A 17,174-nucleotide genomic window follows, 5' to 3' on the forward strand; every position below is an offset into this window, starting at 1 on the left:
TCAAACTCCGTCTCATGTGCAGACCGCTCTCAAGCACAGCCTGGCTCTCGGACCTCTCTGTGCCCGGTGGGTCCCCTTGAGCCCCAGCCCTGTGCCACACAGAGGATTGAAGACCCGGGGTGATCAGGGACTGTCTTGAGCGCGTTCTGCTGACGGGAGCAATTCGTTTTTCGGGTCAAAATAAGCAAGTGTGTGATTGTGCTGTTGCTGCAGAAGCCCTTAGCTCTTTGGTACCTGTCGTGGGGGATGGAGCCTGACTGTGCACGCAACTGACAGCTGCACTGGGGAGGCCTGAGCTCCTAACCCTGCCTGAGACACAGTGAAGACGGTCTGGAAGAGCTCGCGATTTCACAGGGATCGGGACGCCAGCTGAACTCGACAGGGGCTGGAGCAAAGAAAGGCAAGCGTTTCTCTTTCCACTTTTCCTAATAAGATTAAGGCCATTATACCATTTAGTAAATGATGAGGTGGATCAACTGATTGTCGTATTACAGAGAAGTATATTTAAAGCTGAGAACGGAAGGCACTTATTTACCCTTATTTAAGAGTTACCAGCTACCCGGCCATGTTGTTAAAGCTGATACCCTGTCTTGTTTCGAGAAATGACTGCTTGAGATCCTGAGATCAATTAGCTCCTAACTACAGATGGAGTTGGACAGGCTGAATGGCTCCTCTTGTTTGTCTCGTGTTCTTAAATTCAGTGGCCAGTATGAAGGAAGATAACTGAGGAATCGACACCCCAAAGCCACAGCATTGCTGTGTCCCTTACAATATCGTCGGTTCAGTTTCAGTTAAATAATATACTTTTCATTTGTCTGGAGACTGTCCCTGGTTGTTTTTTTTAAACATTGGGTTGCTATTTAATAGTTTTGTTCTGGATCCGGCGTGTTTGGTTTGTGTATAAAAGGGCCAGGGGGAAAGAGTCAGGGTTTGCAGAGAACGAGGTGAAAGGAGTCCCAGTCACAGCCCAATAAGGTACTGGAACCGGGCTGGACCAGAAACAGACGGGCCACTGGCACTCTGGGATTGTGCTTTTATAAGGTTTGCCCAGTACCCTGGCCTCTTTCTCACGGGTTGCCCTGCTGTCCACAGCAACAGCGCCTGCTGGGCGGTCTGGCCAGTGGGTTGTGGGTCGAGGCGGCGCTGGCCCGCGAGGAGAGCGAGCGGGAAGCAGGCTGGCACTGCCCCTGAGCAGCCCCAGGGAGCGGACTTTAATAAGTGAAGTACCGCAAATATAAACACATTGGCTTATGGGGCATAAATTAACTGGAAATTGCATCATAATTATGGTGTCACTGCAGATGGAGCCCTGTTCTGCACAGTAAATTATACAGTTGAAATTCGTTTGTATAGTAAATAGAAAAAGAAAACTGCTTTATTTACCTAATGCACTGCCAGAAAGAAGGAAAGTCCTGCCAGCTCCAGGAAAGTCCGCCCTCATCCTTCAGAAATTCCCTGGGTGGATGGAGGTGGGGGGCGGGGGGAGGGGCAGAGGATCTGCTCCGAGTGAGCACCCACAAAACCATCGGACTGTACAATCCCCACGGCAAGGCTCAGGCCAGACACCGAGCCGTCGCCGGCTCGCAGGAAACCCTGAATTAAGGCCGCACGCTTGCTTGTCCACACATTGCACAGACCTGCTCTCTGGCCGCGATCGGTTTGTCCTTTGGCTTCTTGTAGAGAGATAACGTTCGGTTGGTTGTAGGAAGAACACAATCTGTGTGTTTTTGGCTCGATGGCTCAACGCGAGTCTATAAAAACACTCCTCTCGTCGTCACTTAAAATATAAATAAGCACAGTAAACAAATGCAGGTGGCGAAGGCACAGGAGGTGGTGTAGATTTACAAAACATTTGGAAAAAAAGGAAGAGCTCGACCTTTCCCAACGAGAGTTGGCGTTGGCTTTCGGCTGTGGCGACGAGCCTGCGGGAGGCGCGAGGGGGAAGAGAGGGGCTCTCCGCGTTTCCCGTCGGGCTCCGCGGGCGGCTCTAGCTGGGCGAGTAGCGGTCGATGCTGCGCACCTCCCCGGGGTGGGGCTGCGCGGGCGGCTGGCCCAGCGCCTCCATCTTGTCGTGAGCGAGCCCCAGGTGCTCGGCGGCCAGTTTGGACAGCGGGAAGAGGCTCTCGATGGCTTTGGGGTCGGCCAGGAGGTGCTGGGAGGCCTGCGCCAGGAGCTCGGAGGCCTTCTCCTGCTTGAGGCCCAGGTGCTCCGCGGCGTACTTGCTGAGCGGGAAGAGGCCCTCGGCGGGGAAGTCGATCTTGAGCTTGCCGTCGGGCGCCACCCCCGTGGGCGTGCCGGCGCTGTGCATCTTCATGTGGCTGATGAGGTTGCGCTGCTGGGCGAACTTGCCCCCGCAGACCTGGCACTCGTAGGGCTTCTCCCCCGAGTGGATGCGCATGTGCTCGGTGAGGCGGTACTGCCGCGTGAAGCGCATGCCGCAGGCGTCGCAGGCGAAGGGCTTCAGGCCCAGGTGGCTGCGCATGTGGCGGGTCATGGTGCCGCGCTGCGTGAACTTCTTGCCGCAGATGCTGCAGGGGTAGGGCCGCGTCAGCCAGTGCGTCTTCTCGTGCTGCCGCAGCGTGGCCGGGTCCTTGTAGGACTTCTCGCAGGACGAGCAGCGGTACGGCCGGATGATCTCGCCCACCAGGCCCGGGCCGGGCTTGCTGTCCAGGTAGGGGTGGCCGCCGAGGCCGTTGTTGGCCCCGCCGGGGCCCCCGCCGGCCGCGTGGCCCCCGCTGTTGCTGAGCCCCAGCTCGCCGGCCGAGCCGCTGAACAGCTCCTCCTCGGTGTGCGCCTCCACGTGCGCGTTGAGCTGCTCGGAGCTGGGGAAGCCCTTGTCGCAGGGGATGCACACGTACAGGTTGTCCCCGAAGCTCTCGGGCTCGTAGGCCATGTGGAACCTCTCCAGCGCCCCCCCGGGGGACCGGCCCTCGCTGCTGCCCGTGTCCTCGCTCGTCCCGCTCTTGTCGTCCTCGCCGTCGCAGCCCAGGGGGTAGCCCGCCCCGCCGCCGCCCGCCGCGCCCAGCTTGTCCTCCCCGCCCTTGCCGTTCAGGGCCTCCTTGCCCCGCTCCTCCTCGTCCTCCTCCTCCTCGTCCTCCTCCTCGTCCTCGGCCGGGTAGGCCAGCGGCTCGTGCTTCATCCAGCGGTACACGGCGCCCCCGCCGCTGTTCTCGCGCGCCCTCTCCGCCGCCTCGCCCGGGGGGGCCGCGCCGGGGCTGCCGGGGGGGGCGGGGAAGGGGTCCTGGCCGTGGGAGTTGGCGGAGGGGTGCGGGTGGGCGTGGGGGTGCAGGTGCTGGTTGATGTGGGGGTGCGGGTGCGCCAGGGGCCCCGGGGAGCGGTCCGCCTCCGTCTTGCTGGCGAAACCGGGCTCCCGGCCCGGGTACGAGCCGCCGTTGGCGCCCAGGAGCGGGGGGCTGTCGCGGCCGCCGGGCAGCGGCGGGGGCTCGTGCAGGACGCCGTCCGGGTGCAGGCGGGCGTGCGGGGGGGCGTGGTGCGGGGGGGCCTGCTGGGACTGGGAGCTGGGGCTCTTCTTGGACAGGTCCAGCCCGTGCAGGGGCGAGCAGCCCCGCTCCGAGGGGCGCAGGCCCGGCTGGGAGGGGGGGGGCTGTAGCGGGGGGTAGAGCTGGCTGCCCTGAGAGGGGGGGGCGTACAGCTCCCCCGTGTGGGTGGCCAGGGGGTGGGGCAGCAGGGACTCCACGGGGGAGATCTCCAGGTGGGGCCTGGCGGAGGGGTGGCTGATGACCCCCCCGGGGAAGCAGGACTGGATGACGGGAGTGGAGGCGCGGTACCGCCCCACGGCCCCCTGCCCCACCTTGCCGTAGGGGGAGAAGCTGGCCGCCCGGATGTGGCTGTACTTCCCATTGCGCTTCAGCTTCTTCTTGCACAGCGCCACCAGGTCCAGCAGCTGCAGGTAGCTGGCGGCCGCCAGCACGGCGCCCAGGTTCTGCTCGGAGGCCTGGTCCCCGTCGCTCAGCCGGCCCGTGTAGATGTAGTCCAGGATGATGCGGAAGATGCCGGGGCTCACCATCTCGTGGTCCAGGTTGATGAGGTTGTCGTGGACCACCAGGGACTTCAGGTAGATGCTGCTGGCTGCCAGGATGTTCTTGTGCGCCCGGAAGAGGGCGTTCTGCACCACGATGATGACATCGCACAGGAAGCCTTTAGTCCTCTGCGAGTTGAGCTGCAGGAGCAGGTGTCTAGCATGACTTGGGGCCTCCATGGCATCCAGCATCGTCTTCAGCCCTCCACCTGCCGGGGAGACAAGCACGTGGCCTGTGAGAAACGGCGCCAATTACATCAGTAGACAGACTTCAGATTAGGACAGGGGACACCTGCGTGAGTGAATACATTTGACCTCTTAAATGCACAGTAGCATTACTGAACGCTTGCATGAACATTAGACTGAACGCTTGCATGAACATTAGACTGAACGCTTGCATGAAATGGGCGAAACCTCCCTCCCCCCACACAGTGCTGTACTGGATTTCCAAGGAAGAATCCTGCACTTTTCCAGCAAAGAGGAATCTTGGCAGTTTGTGTTTCCCAAACTCGGATGAAAACCAGTCTCTCGTTAGACTAATGAGTGTTAGCTCGTTTTTGAACATCGGCTTAAGTCAGGTGGGTGAGTCAAGGTGAAACCTCTCTAGTTCTGTCTGCGCGGAGGAAACCAGCTCCTTATTCGGACCAGAGCAGTGAGCACAAATATGGGCTGAGCCTCCCCTTCTCCCTCTACGGAGTAAAAAAACAAGCGAAATGATTGAGAAAATCCGCTCCTTTGTGTCGAATGAACCGCGTTTTTTGCGTGGCGGCCTGGCCGAGCGCCGGGGAGACGGGGCGGGCTCTGGGCCCGGCGGTTCTGAACTGGCCCAGGACGTCGGGGGCCTGTCAGCAGGGCCCACGTTTTACTTTACGTTTTACTCACGTTGTCCACTCCCTGTCCGGGCGGCCGTCCGCGGGCCACCTGCGGGGTCCCCTCGGTCTGACCGGACTGCCCTCCGGCCCCCTCCTCGCAGGTCCGCCCTGGGTCTGATACCCCACATCTCCGTCCGTACAGACTGTTCCTGTCTTTCTTACTTGGAGAACCGAAGACGCTGGTTCTGAATTCAGAAGGAAAGTGTCTGCGAGGGGGAGGACAGTGACGTGTCGGGGGGCCCCAGTCCGACACGGCCACAGACGGTGGTCTCCCCCCGGCCCGGAGCTCGGCGAGAATCCCCGATTTCCGGGGCGCAGGCCCATTCCGCCTCTCGCTCACGACAGCGCTCGTTTTGTTCCCGGAATTCCTTTTCCAAGCACGCTGCTTTGCCGAGGGGGTTGAAAATCCGCTGAACAACAGCGACGGCGAAGCCCGATCGCTTCTTAGCCAAAACAAATCTTCAGGACGTGACTGAGCGGAGTCGCGGGGGCCCGTGAGTGTTTTTTTTAAAGCAGTAAACATTCAAAAGGAAAGAAAAAAAGAAAGCAGCTGAACTGAAAACGGACTGTTGCGTTTCCAGAGGTCTTGGGAGGCAGGGCGTGCGAGGCAGCCCGAGCCGAGCCGGAGGGGCTGAGGGGGCCGGAGCACAGGCCCGGCTGACAGGGCCGACTCCTCTGTCAGACAGACCAGCTGGGGACCAGCGCTGCAGACGTCCGCTGTGAAATCGATGTCAGCCTAGCTTAAACGCATTAGCAAACCCTGGTCTGAACCTCCCTGGTCTGAGCAGTAAGTCAGGGTGGCTCGCTGGTTCTCAAACTAAATAAGAGGCCCTTTTTAGGGCTGTGAAGGGTAACCAAGCCACCCAGGATGCAGGCGTGTGTTCAGGATGCCGTGAGATAATTACACTGCTGTTTAAAGGGGGATTTGATGGCTGGCCGCGTGTGCGCACATGCAGCAGAAGCATCGCGCCTGTCGCCGCCGCCGCCTCGCGAGGCGGAAGCAGCAGCTCCTGCAGGGCGCGCCGCGACCCGCCCCACGTGGACGGCACACCTGGCTCGCGCACACCTGAGCTCGAGCCCTGCCAGGAGAGCCTCACGCGCCTCAGGGTCGCGAAGGCTGCGCGGCAGCAGATCAGCAGCCGGTCGGGCAGCCCGTCTTAAACAGTTTCAGTATGGAAGCGGGTGTTTCATTCTGTCGCGCCTTCCCGCGGACTGAAGACTGTAAGTGAAACACTTGTCCGTCTTCGTGTCACTGTCTGACAGTTCCCTTACAGTCACTTTTTTTTTTACTGTGTGGAAAAAAAAGGTCAACACTAAAACGTAAAAATAGTCAGGCTGAAAGTAATGGCGTCAATATTAAATTGTAGAATAAATTCAACCTCGTGTAAGCGGACGAGTTTTTCTATGAAGAAGCGTCGACCGGCTCTCGAGCCTCCTCAGGGCGCGCGCAGGGAGGAGGGAGCTCGCGGGCGCTGTTTTGAAGGGTACCCGCCGGGCACGTGTCCCTCTGATTCTGTCACTTCCCGGGGTTCCTGCACGCGCCACGTTTCCGTGCACCTTGAGCACCTGAGCTGCGGCCACGAGACCCCCGCCCACGCGCTCCTCTCCCGCTTTGGGATGAAGCTTGTGCCCACGCGACTGAGCCTGGCGCAGCGTTTATCGTTTTTAATTTTATTTTGTGTTTCTATTTAGGGGTTTTATAGGTAGTGCGTTTACACCCGTCTGAACCGAATTATCTTCCAAATCTTTTGAAAACGACTGCATGAAAGGAAATCTGTCATCAGACCTAGATTTTTAATAATTGCAATTAAATATCGATTGAAAGCTAACAAAAAAAAAAACTTTATATGTGACTGTATCAGAAAGGAAGTCTTGGTCCGTTTGCTTTTTGTGCGGATTTATTTTAGGAGTCTAGTGACAAACTCGGCCTCGAGGACATCTGAACAGCCGCACGAGGTCTCTGTCAGCGGCTCGGCGGAGTCTCGCGCCCTGAGCGCGGCACCTGGCCTGTCCTCGCGACAGAGCGCGCCAGCGGGGTTCATCTGCAACTGCAGAGATTTTTCCCGATATTTATGAGTTTTGGTACCGTCTTATTTTAAGTTCGTGCACAATTTTTCTTGAATTCGGGCACCTCCAGTACCACAGTGAAGACGCTGGTAAAAAAAAAATCCAGTTTAATCCTCGGGCCGGCGGGATCCGGTGTAGGTACAAAGGAAATAAACCTACAGTAAATCATGTGTAAAGCCTTTGTTTAAACATCACTGGTAAACAGTTATATCCTCTTAAGCGGGCCGCCTGTACATTACTCGCTGTGTAAAATGTTTTTTTTTTTGCAAATTTAATATAAAGCCAGAAACGGGGTGTGCATTAGGTTTTTGAACGTTTGCTTTCTGCGGGCACTTTGCAATAACTGGAGTTCTGCATTATAGAAAATTTCACACCATCGCTGCTCGGCTGCACACCCTTTCAAAAGAGGAAATGTGCTCGACTTTTCGCCCCGCGTGTTCCTGCACAGTCCGCAGCTCCGGTTCGGCCCCAGAAAGCTGCTGGCTCGCCCTCACGCGCCGTTTCCCAGGGCAACGCTCACCTGCCACCGGCCGGGCGCGTGAGGACTTGTCAGGTGGGGCTCCTCGCGATGCGCGGCCGCCCTGCTGCTCCAGGAGTCTTAGGTGAATTTGTTATAGTTTATACGTGCCGAATTGTGGCTTTTTGGTAAACTCTCGCGTTTGCCATTTGTTATCTGTCATTTACACCCCCCAAAAAAAGAGCTGAAATTAACACGGCGTTCTTCCCGCGGACATTTCTTATATTAAAATCTCGACAGCGCAGTGAGGTTTTCTAGTAACACGGAGCCGTCACAAATGCCTTGCTGTTTTATTGTGCTGACTTGTGAATTGTGTAATTCGTGTAGCCACATATTATTTTTGACACATCTTTGGGAGTTAATTTTAGACACTTGAAAGTAGCGCTCGAGCAGGCAGATCCGCGCGGACGTGAGGCCGATCTACGGCGGCTCGGGGGTGTCGGGGGTGTCGACCGGTTCAGTTCACCTCTCACAGGTGCGAAAGGCGCAGGAGCGTGTGGCCGGGCGCCGCTGGTGAGCCCCGCCGAGACCCCGGAGAGCGAAACCGCGGAGCCGCTGTCGCGGGGCCCCGTGTGCGGCACAGCCGGCTCTCGGCGCGGTGCCCGGCCCGGGTGCGCGCCTCGCTGGGTCGGGGTTCGTGCACGATGTGTCCCGGACCAGCGCTCCCCGAGCGAGGCGGGACGATTCCAAGCGCCTTCGTCGCTTTGAAACAGCAAAGTAAAATTTCCCTTGAAAAGCCAGTGCCTGACTTTCTGACCAAAAAAAAGGTATTTTTTTTCCTTACAATTCAAGTGCATCGTGTTGAAAGTCTGTTTAAAATAAAAAAAAACGCACAAAAATATTAGATACTAGTTAAGGAATATTTCAGTAGTAGTTGAAAATCCCAAACCTTTGAGAAGACAATTATTGTTGAGAATTTTTTAAAAAATCGAATGCAGAAAAACTAAATCAATATTCGTTCTTAAGCACAGCTGAAAAATAGTGCCGCTTGTGAAACGGCATAAATATTTCACACGCAACCTATTGTATTATTTTGGGGTTATTTGTGCGACTAGGAAAATATACACACGCCTGGCACTCCTTCGGTGTGTGTGATATTTCTATATCACGTCAAAGTCTTTGTTGAGTTATGCAGGGCTTACCCACGGGTTTCTGAAGTGTCGCTGGTATAATAAGTGACACTGAAGTGTCGCTGTGTACAACAGAGACAGAAAGAAGGGGTCACTTCATAGTCACGTATTTTCTGACTGTGATTTAGTGCGCGGGCTCGCTGGGCACGTCAGTGAGGTGGACGCTGCCCTGCTGTCCCGGAGCCTTCAGTCTTGAAGTGGTCCGCGGAGCCTGTTCTTTTTGTGAATGGGATATAAAAGCAGTTAAGCATGAAACCCTGTTTAATGAAAACCACTCGGGCTTCTAACAATAAGGGGGGAGAATCGTGGCGTGCCTATAACAAGGCGAGGAGTCGCGTTTCTCGGAGTTTTAGATGTTTGTTTTAGACGTAGCCGCGGCTGTAACTGGGATCCACGCCCACGCGATTTCTCGCCTTGTGATTTTTTTTTCCGCCGTCCGAGGTTTTGTGCTTGCCTTGCTCGTATCACTAAATCTGGCTCTTTTTTTCGCGAAATGCATTTAAAAGATGGTTCAACCTTGAAGAAGAGATGTAAGATAACGGCGTGTGTTGAATCCGCACAGCTTTGACTGGAGTCAGAAAGTCAAGAGTTTTACAGGATTAAAGCCCCGACTCGCTGTCACCCCGGGGTGTCATTCCGGAATCCACCTCCCTAAAATAAGAACTATAATAATAATAATAATAATAATAATAATAATAATAATAATAATAATTATTATTATTATTATTATTATTATTATTATTATTAACTGCCCGTTTACGTTTAATTAATATAACATTTTGAACATTTGAACATTTTGAAATTACTCCTGAAATTAATGGACATTTTGAACGTGTTTCCCTTAACGATGTCGATTTTTTGCAGACCCTAGATTCACAGCGCTCCTATCGCAAACAAGAGCTCAAACTGGTGATTTAAAGCTCCGTCTCTGCGTGACAATCCTGCACCAAGATGTCAGTTTTTTAAAAGTTCAGTTTTAGTTTTTAAACCGTGGGCGGCAAGGTCTTTTTTTTCTTGTGTTCCCGACCGTAAACCCGCGTCACCCGAGCGGCCTGAAGCGCGTTTCACACCCGGCCCCGGCTGGCGTCCCTGGGACGGTGAGGGAGCAGGGTGGGCGACCTGGCCATTTCAGCAGGAGCGTGAGCACCTTTCTCACACGACTGCAGCTGCGTCACTACTGCCAGGGAGCCGAGATCTGAGAGGAGCTCAACGCCTCGCCCGCAGTTCAAAGCCGCCTGATGTTCACGGGTTTCTAACAACTCCGCCGGCCACAGATTTGTGTCTTTACAGCCATGCTGCTGTCTGAAACTCTCGTGTTTGTCACCAGGCACTAAACGCCACTCATGCTCAATCGAGAGACCTTTTCCGCCTCTTCGGCTTGCTGGGTCAGTGAAATTCGCAGTTTTGATTTTCTGGTGGATGAAAGGGGTTTTCCGTCTCCTCGCCGTTGCTGAGGAGCTGTGGCGGCCTGTCAGTATTTTAGACAACTCGGATCCAGCCGCGGCAGACTGGCAGGCTCGTTGGAGCCTGGGAAGCACCTGGATCTGGGATCTGGGTGGTTCTGCAGGGACAGGCGCCGGCTCTCGGCCTGCACCGGGCGGCTGGACAGCTACATGACAACTGCAGCCTCAGATGGCGGCTCAAGACTAGTCTCCGCGGCTCTGGGTTCAAGCGTCTCTCGGTGGCTCATGCTCCTGCAAACACACGGAAAGCGCTTGTCCTGACAGAGCTCACATCCGCACAGCGCAGCGGCAGAAGCTGCCGGAGTGGTGTCCAGGGGGAGATGAAAGCTTGTCAAGGCTATATCGCGTCCAGGCGGTGCTCGCCACGTCCGCTCGCGGCGTGTCGGCGGAGGGCTGCCGGGACGGGCTCGCGGCGGGCGAGGGCACGGGGCTGAGATCCCAGAGCGAGACGACCGCAGCATCCAGCGCCCGAGACCCAGTCGCCGCGCGTGCGAGGACCGCCGCGAGCCAGGCTCGGAAACCTGATCGCGCTCCCTCCACGCGACACGAGCGCGGAGCAGAAAAGCAAGAGAAATCCGGCACTTACCTCCCGAAACATCAACGGCATCGTCCCGTTACCGCTCTGACACGACCGGGGGGAGGGGGGACGACAACAAAAACACAAACAAAACGGGCTTGGGTGGGGGAGAGATTAAAAAAAAAACCCGAAGCTTTGATCTTGAAATTGGTCGTTATCGCGCTGTACATGAATCAATTCAGTCTTGTTAAACCCTGTTTGCGCAACACGGCGCTGTGCCCGCCGCACCGCAAATAAAACCGTTAAAATCCGAAAAGCGAAGAGCAAGCGAGAATCAAGCAGCCCTCGAGTGAGCCTGTCCGCAGTGACAGCTCGGCGACTCAGCCCCGGCCATGTTAACACGTCTTTAAGAGCCGAAATGCACATCAACGTTACCTGGATGCCCCAGATCTTCTGCCATCCGATCTAAGTCTCGCTTAATGATCATCTCAACAGTCTATTGCAGTCATGTCTGACGTCTCAACCTCGACCTGCCAGCCTCCTAAAACCATGCCAGTTTTCCGAGCTCGATTGCCAACTCCTTTTATTATTAATTGCTATGGATGTCTTTTACTCTCTCTCGCTCCCTCCCCTCTCTCTCTCTGCCCCCCCCCCTCTCTCTCTCTCCTCTCCTCTCTCTCTCTCTGTATCTCTCTCTTTCTCACCCCCTCCTATAAAAATACGTGCTGAGTCCAGCATCAGTTTCCTCCGATTTTCTTTATTTTAGTAATTTCCTCCGCTATTTTTGTATCGAAGCAGTAACGCGCAGGGAGATAAAGGAGACTGCAAGCGGAGCGAGTGTTGTAGCGCCCCGTGTGATGTCAGTCTATAATAAAACTAAAAGGTAAAACCGAGGGCAGGAACTTCGGGTGACCCCAACTTGAACTTCGCACACTTCGCCGCGCGCTCTTAAAGAGACAGGCCCGTGCTGCGCGGCGCGCTCGGCTCCTGCGGCCGAGGAGAGCCGGCGAGCGGGGGGGGGCAGCCCGGCCCGGCCCGTGTCGCCGCGCTTTCGGCTTGAGCAGCTCCCGCCGCGGGCGTGAGGATGACTGCCGGGCGAGCGCTCTCATAAGCGTCCCTGCAAAGTGGGGGGGGGGATTGGGTTTGCGGGGACCCCCCCCCCCCCCCTCCTGCTCGCGGCCTGCAGTGCCGGTGGAGCCCCGCGTGGCGGTGATGCGCGCGCGAAGGTGCGCCCTTAAACTCGCCGGTCACCCGCGCGCGTGAAGCCCTCGCCGCGGCGCTCGAGCTGTCCCGCGTGCCTGCCGCGCAGTGGCCCTGCCGTGGCCCCTGTCCTCACCGTGTCACTCTGTGCTTCTCCGCTACCGTGCAGGGTCGGGGGGTGCGGGGGTACCCCGGGATGGCGGCCCGCTGTCCGACAGCTGTCTCGCGTTTCACCCGGCGGGCACGGGGCCGACAATGAGAGCAGAGGGGTCGCCCCCGGGGGGCTGTGTGACAGGAGGGGAGAGGGCCCCTCTGGGACTCGGCTCTTACCCGCGGTCACACCGGTGGAGACAGATCGATCGATCGATCGCCTCGTCACAGAGGAAGCGACAGTTTTCCGGTTGTAGCTGGGAATGCGCTCTTGTGTTGAACATGAAAGTGGTGGTTAGACGGGAAATCACACATCAGGACCAGTAAGAAACTTGCACTCGGCGCCAAGACTTGGTTTAAACTGTGACATCTATGAATCAGTTTTTAAAGATATAGAGAGAGAGACCCTTTCCTCCGGTTGTTTTGGAGCTTCTGGAACAGATTCTGAAAGTGAAATCTGCGCTTACTCGAAGTCAAAGGTGTGATTCGTGCAGCGCGAAGTGTCAGAGACCGCGCGCAGCACGCGCCGCCCAGAAAGGTCACCGCTGCAGAAGTGGCTCCCGCGGGCGCGAGGGGAGTTAGAACTTCGTCATTTAAAACCAGGACTTATTCTGCCCTGATAACCGCCGTGCATGGCGGCGGGACCCGAGTCCGAGGCGAACGACCCGCCGCCGCGCGGCGCACGTGCTCCTGACTCCTCACTGACAGGCGCGAGAGCCGCGGGACTCCCAGCGAGCGCGCGCGGCCCCGCGGGCGCGCGGCCCGCCAGAGCTCAGTCTGGAGCAGCATGATGATGACAGGGAAACAGCCGAGAGCTCCGTCCGTGCCCCCTGCTTCAGGGAAACACGATAAACACTTACATTTATCAGTTAAATTCCCTGGGAAGGAATATACTTTTTAAAAAAAAAAATCTTAATAGGTTAACAGAATTACCGCGTTGGAATATCTAACCAAAATATTTGCTTCTCTCCCCTCTCGCACAGTATCTCGAGTGTGATTTCCGTGTTGTTAAGTCCCCCCGAGACGCGCGATTGATAGCTAGAGCCCATCAGGACGGAAAATCTCTCCAGATGCGCCGTGAGAGTCTCTCTCCGCTAGCGCCGTCCAAACGCAGTCCGGCCTGTCCGGGACCCACCTGGGACTCATGTCTGCCCGGGCGCAGACGCTTTTCGCTGGGCCTCCTGGTCCGGAGCTGACCGCCGCCGCCCGTCCGTCAGCCCCGCTGTCTCCTCGCCAGACGTCAGCCCGCGCCTTGCTCCTGCCCTGCCGCTTGCCCGCTCGCCGTCCTCCTGTGCAGCCTGAGCTCCGGCGCTGCTCCGCCGTCATTGTGCAGCGCAGCGCAGCGCAGCGGCCCGCCGCCTCAGCGAGGGTGCAGCGCCACCCAGCGGCCAGCACGCCCAGTGCCTCAATGTCGCCTAAAGGGGTGTCCGTGAGCCCCACTCAAGTCGCGCTTATAACGTGGCGAAGGTGCACCGTGCGGGACTAGACTTCAAGCGTACTCAGGTGAGCTACCCCCCTCCACAGCCCCCACATCATCCACGCACGCCCTCTGAATGGCCCCTTCATCATCTCAATCATATTCTAGATCGCCAAAAATGTCCACATTCAGAATGTACAGAATTACTCATTAACTGCAGCTCTTGTCAGCTCTGGGGAGTGGCTCTGAGGTTCCCCCAATGCCCAGTCAGTCCGTGTGTGGTCATCGCCTCGTCCGGTCTGAGCCCGGAGCCCTGTCTAGAGCTGTACCGACGTCCAGTCGTGGGGGGGATTTTATTTTCAGCATTAGAAGTCATTTCTTTTTGCGGTAAAAGTACAGGTCTACAGAATTCACACACACCGGCTGGGGGGTCCGGTTCGTCAGATCTGTCTCATCCCGAGTAAAATAACGTCGAGCAGGTGAAAAACACAGACTGGAACAACTCGGCGCGCGATACAGGAGGAGCCCGGCCTGCTCTTGGAATATGCCACGTGCTCTGTTACATTGCGTGTTGAGGGAAAGTAATCCACTACAGGAACAGCTTGCTCGTGTAGGGGCTTACGATTTAAAATCAAAAAGAAATTGGGGAAAGAGAGATCAGGGTCCGCTTCACATGGTAACTGAGCTTTGTGTCTCTTTATAACGGTATCTGTTCCACAAGAGACCGCAGTGGACGGCTTTATAAAAGTAAATTTCAGGCCCTCTGTGTACGAGGGTCTGATCAATCACAGCTACACTGCTAATATTATTATTGATCATCGCTATTTGTTGTCGTTGTATGACAGGAGCAAAGTAGAGGTTAATTCACACCTGAAGAGGCTGTGCAGCTGAAAGGTTGTGTTTCTTCTTCTCTCTCTTCAGCGTGGGGCCGAGATCGACTCTTCCGGCGGCCAGCACACCCCTCGGAGTACCTGAGCTGTCTCTCCTGGGCTGCGGTGAGTCAGCCTGGCCCGGCCAGGCCTGTCCCGCGCGTGGGGGGGTGCTCTCAGAGCCCGGCAGGTCTGCAGCAGCTAGACTAAGACATCGTGTCTGCAGCCCAGTGAGATCGCAACTATCGAATGGACGTGCTTTTTCCCCAGACACATCGGGGACTAGAGGAATTCTAGCATCGTAATGGAAACTTTTGAATTCGGAATGGGGACTGTGGGAAGTCTGGTCACTGAGCAGTCTGGTATAGCTGTGGCAGGAGCCTTGTGCTCAGCCCACTCCAGAGACAGTCTGTACGCCTGGAATAATGACCGGCTACAGACAGAAAGGACCCCTATCTGATCACCTCTAAAGCCATCTTTAATGCCACCTTAATTTTACAATACAGGCAATTCTTCCAGTGATTATCGTGCTAGTAATTATGACCCCCTCTTTATTTCTTTTCCTTTTAATTGTTTGCACGAATAAGATTCAAAAGCAGGTCAGCTCGCTCTCCAGTCTGCTACAGATAAAATGTTGACAAAAAGAATAAAGACATTAAGTTGAGAGCTCAGCTGAACCCTCTGACCTGTGTCTTCTTGGTGTCCCTTTGTCACTGGAGGTGTCTTGCGAGCTGGCAGAGACCCCCACAGCCCCAGGAGTGTGTGTGTGTGCGTGTGCGCGCGCTTGAGGGGTCCTTACCTAGAAAGAGCCGGTCCATCGCTCTGCCTGCGCGGCTTCTCTGGGAGCTGAGAGCAGGCCAGTCCCCAACCCGAGCGCTTCTGAAGTCTTCTTTCAAAATTTTGAGATGCACATTATATCAGAGGTCACAAGTGTCTCAGGCCGGCTTTCACTTCTCCTTTTCTCATATGTGATCAACCCCAACAGCAGAGGTAGGCAGAACACGTACCAGACTATGAGCAGAAGTGGCTTCAGGCGTTTTGGGAAGGAGGTAAGAATAAAGTCAGTGGGTCAGAGAGGATCCACATTTCTGCAGTTCCCAGCCATGAGGCCTCGGGTCTGGAGGCAGAACGCACCGCGAGTTCAGCTCAGGAACCTGAACGCAGGTGCATCTTCTCGGGCGGCTGGCAGGAAGTCTCCTGGCTGTTGCACTAACGTGCTCTAGGTTAGCGCACGAGAACGCCGCCTGCGCTGGCCAGGGCGATCGCGCGCGTCGAGAGGATTCCCAGTGACATCTGAACGCTCATGTGTGTGTGTGCGTGCGTGTGTGTGTGTGTGTGTGCGGGCTTGTGCGTGTGTGCACACGCGCTGCAGTGGAGATCTAGAGTGATTCAGTTTCCATTTGAACAAGAAAAAAATCCGCCTCATAAGGCTTTGCAGAAAACCTCAAGTGAGCCATGTGAAAATCGAGCCCTTTCCTCGGCCGAGTGCGGGGAGACGGCCTGCTCTCAGGGGGGCCCGGGGTCTCGGGCCTGGGGGCAAAGCAGATTGTTCAGCACAAACATCCAGAAATGCTCATTAGCAACAGCAAAGCGGTTCGTCTCCCTGCTGGTGCCGATTAGAGGACCCCCCCTCCCCGGCTGGCAGCTGTGGGGACCCCCGGCTCCGGACCAGGGGCTGAGGCCCAGGCTCAGTGTCCAGGGCAGGAGACTGGCCGGAGCCGGCGTGGGGAAGGCGGAGCTCTGAGGCGCCCTGCCAGCTCCGGCTCGCACCTCGTACCATCTGGACGCCGATGAAAGGGAGCGATCGGCCGGGGCCGCCCGGGGCCGCCCGGGGCCGACGGATCCTGGGGTTCACGGTGGGCCTGGCGAATCGCATTCCGGGAAAACGCAGGGCTCCGTGGAAGGGGTTCTCCCTGTAAGGAGACCTCCCCGCTGTCTCTGGAGGGATCTGGGGGGTGGGGGGAGCTGGTGCACCCAGCTCCCCGATGGAAGAAGAGGTCCGTTATCCAGTTCCATAATTAAGCATCCAGGTCCTCCTCTGGAAACGCCTGGCCGCTGGGACCAGCTTCTCCGAGGGGCCAGGAGCTCCTGTGCCGGACGAGCTGTGGCAGCTCCGCGGATCAGCGTGGATGGGGGGGGGGCGTGGGCTGTGGGCCGTTAGCCTGCTGTCCGCTCCCTGATCGTGCGGCCCTGCTTGGTGTCGGGGTGGGGGGGGGGGCTGGCGGCTGACCAGCGCGAGGCAAGGCGAGGCGGACTGGCTGGGAGCTCAGCGTGTCCCGTTTCGATTTGCTCCGAGTGAGTAATAACATTCCAATCAAGTTATTATGCTGCATTATTGTCTGGCTGGGGGCCGAACAAGACGAAACACAAGAGGGAATTAAGGGAGACTACAGGCTTTGTTCGGTTACTCCCCGATAAGCCCTGTGCTCAATTGGCCAGATCTGCGCTTGTGAAACCCCACAGGCTGCTGCCTGAAGACGAGGGCCTCGCTCAGAGCCTGGACGCCGGGCCCGAGCCGCTCGGCCGTGCCTGTGGCCTGACAGCTGAGAAAGCGAAACTCCCGGTATCCCGACGAACCGATCAGGAATCGCTCTGCGGGCTCTCTCTGGCTGCGGGGCGAGAGGCAGCGCTGAAACGTTTGGTACAGGCCTGGCACAGGCGGCGCGTGGGGTTTCTGGATCCACAAGGGGACTTTTTTCTGATGAAATCGTGCTGTAATATCACTCCACAGCGGCCGGCCGGGCCTGAGCGCTGCCAGCTCCCCAGCGAGAGGTGAGAGCTCTCTGGCACAGCTCTGCGGGGCTGGCAGGCAGTGCCATGCAATTACAAAGCTCCTCTCCTCCTGGCGTGGCGCTTCTTAATTGTGGCCAGCCTCGTTAGCCTCAAAGCGACAGTCTCCTCCCCACCGCCGCCTCATTCCCAGCGCGCCTCCC

At 56.9% G+C, this 17,174-nt stretch overlaps 1 protein-coding gene and 1 long non-coding RNA gene across 6 annotated transcripts; one reads left to right on the plus strand and one right to left on the minus strand.

Annotated features, from left to right (window-relative positions):
• Nucleotides 1-1,888: 1,888 nt before the first annotated feature.
• hic1 (hypermethylated in cancer 1) lies at nt 1,889-15,248 on the minus strand. Of its 5 annotated transcripts, XM_069184118.1 has the most exons (3): nt 11,041-11,481; nt 4,922-5,096; nt 1,889-4,248 (listed from the first exon to the last, which is right to left on the minus strand). In XM_069184118.1, the coding sequence occupies exons 2-3, from the start codon at nt 5,037-5,039 to the stop codon at nt 1,988-1,990; spliced, it is 2,379 nt and encodes a 792-aa protein (XP_069040219.1). In that variant the 5' UTR covers nt 5,040-5,096; nt 11,041-11,481; the 3' UTR covers nt 1,889-1,987. The 5 variants fall into 5 exon arrangements, with proteins under 5 accessions (XP_069040219.1, XP_069040221.1, XP_069040222.1 ...); XM_069184120.1 differs by lacking the exons at nt 4,922-5,096; nt 11,041-11,481 and adding an exon at nt 15,041-15,248; XM_069184121.1 differs by lacking the exons at nt 4,922-5,096; nt 11,041-11,481 and adding an exon at nt 13,091-13,256.
• Nucleotides 13,386-15,302, plus strand: LOC138225118 (uncharacterized). Its single transcript, XR_011183693.1, has 3 exons — nt 13,386-13,458; nt 14,294-14,367; nt 15,227-15,302. It is a non-coding gene; the product is annotated as an uncharacterized lncRNA (long non-coding RNA).
• Nucleotides 15,303-17,174: the final 1,872 nt, after the last annotated feature.

The sequence above is a fragment of the Lepisosteus oculatus genome, chromosome 26 (genome assembly GCF_040954835.1).
Source record: "Lepisosteus oculatus isolate fLepOcu1 chromosome 26, fLepOcu1.hap2, whole genome shotgun sequence".
NCBI classification, from domain to species: Eukaryota; Metazoa; Chordata; class Actinopteri; order Semionotiformes; family Lepisosteidae; genus Lepisosteus; species Lepisosteus oculatus.

Excerpts from the sequence above, each read along its gene's own strand:
- hic1 (XM_069184118.1), bottom strand. The coding sequence starts at position 5,039 with ATGTGGGGTATCAGACCCAGGGCGGACCTGCGAGGAGGGGGCCGGAGG. Across the intron at positions 4,249-4,921 it reads CCGGACAGGGAGTGGACAAC|GTGGAGGGCTGAAGACGATG; the intron begins GTGAGTAAAACG and ends TCTCCCCGGCAG.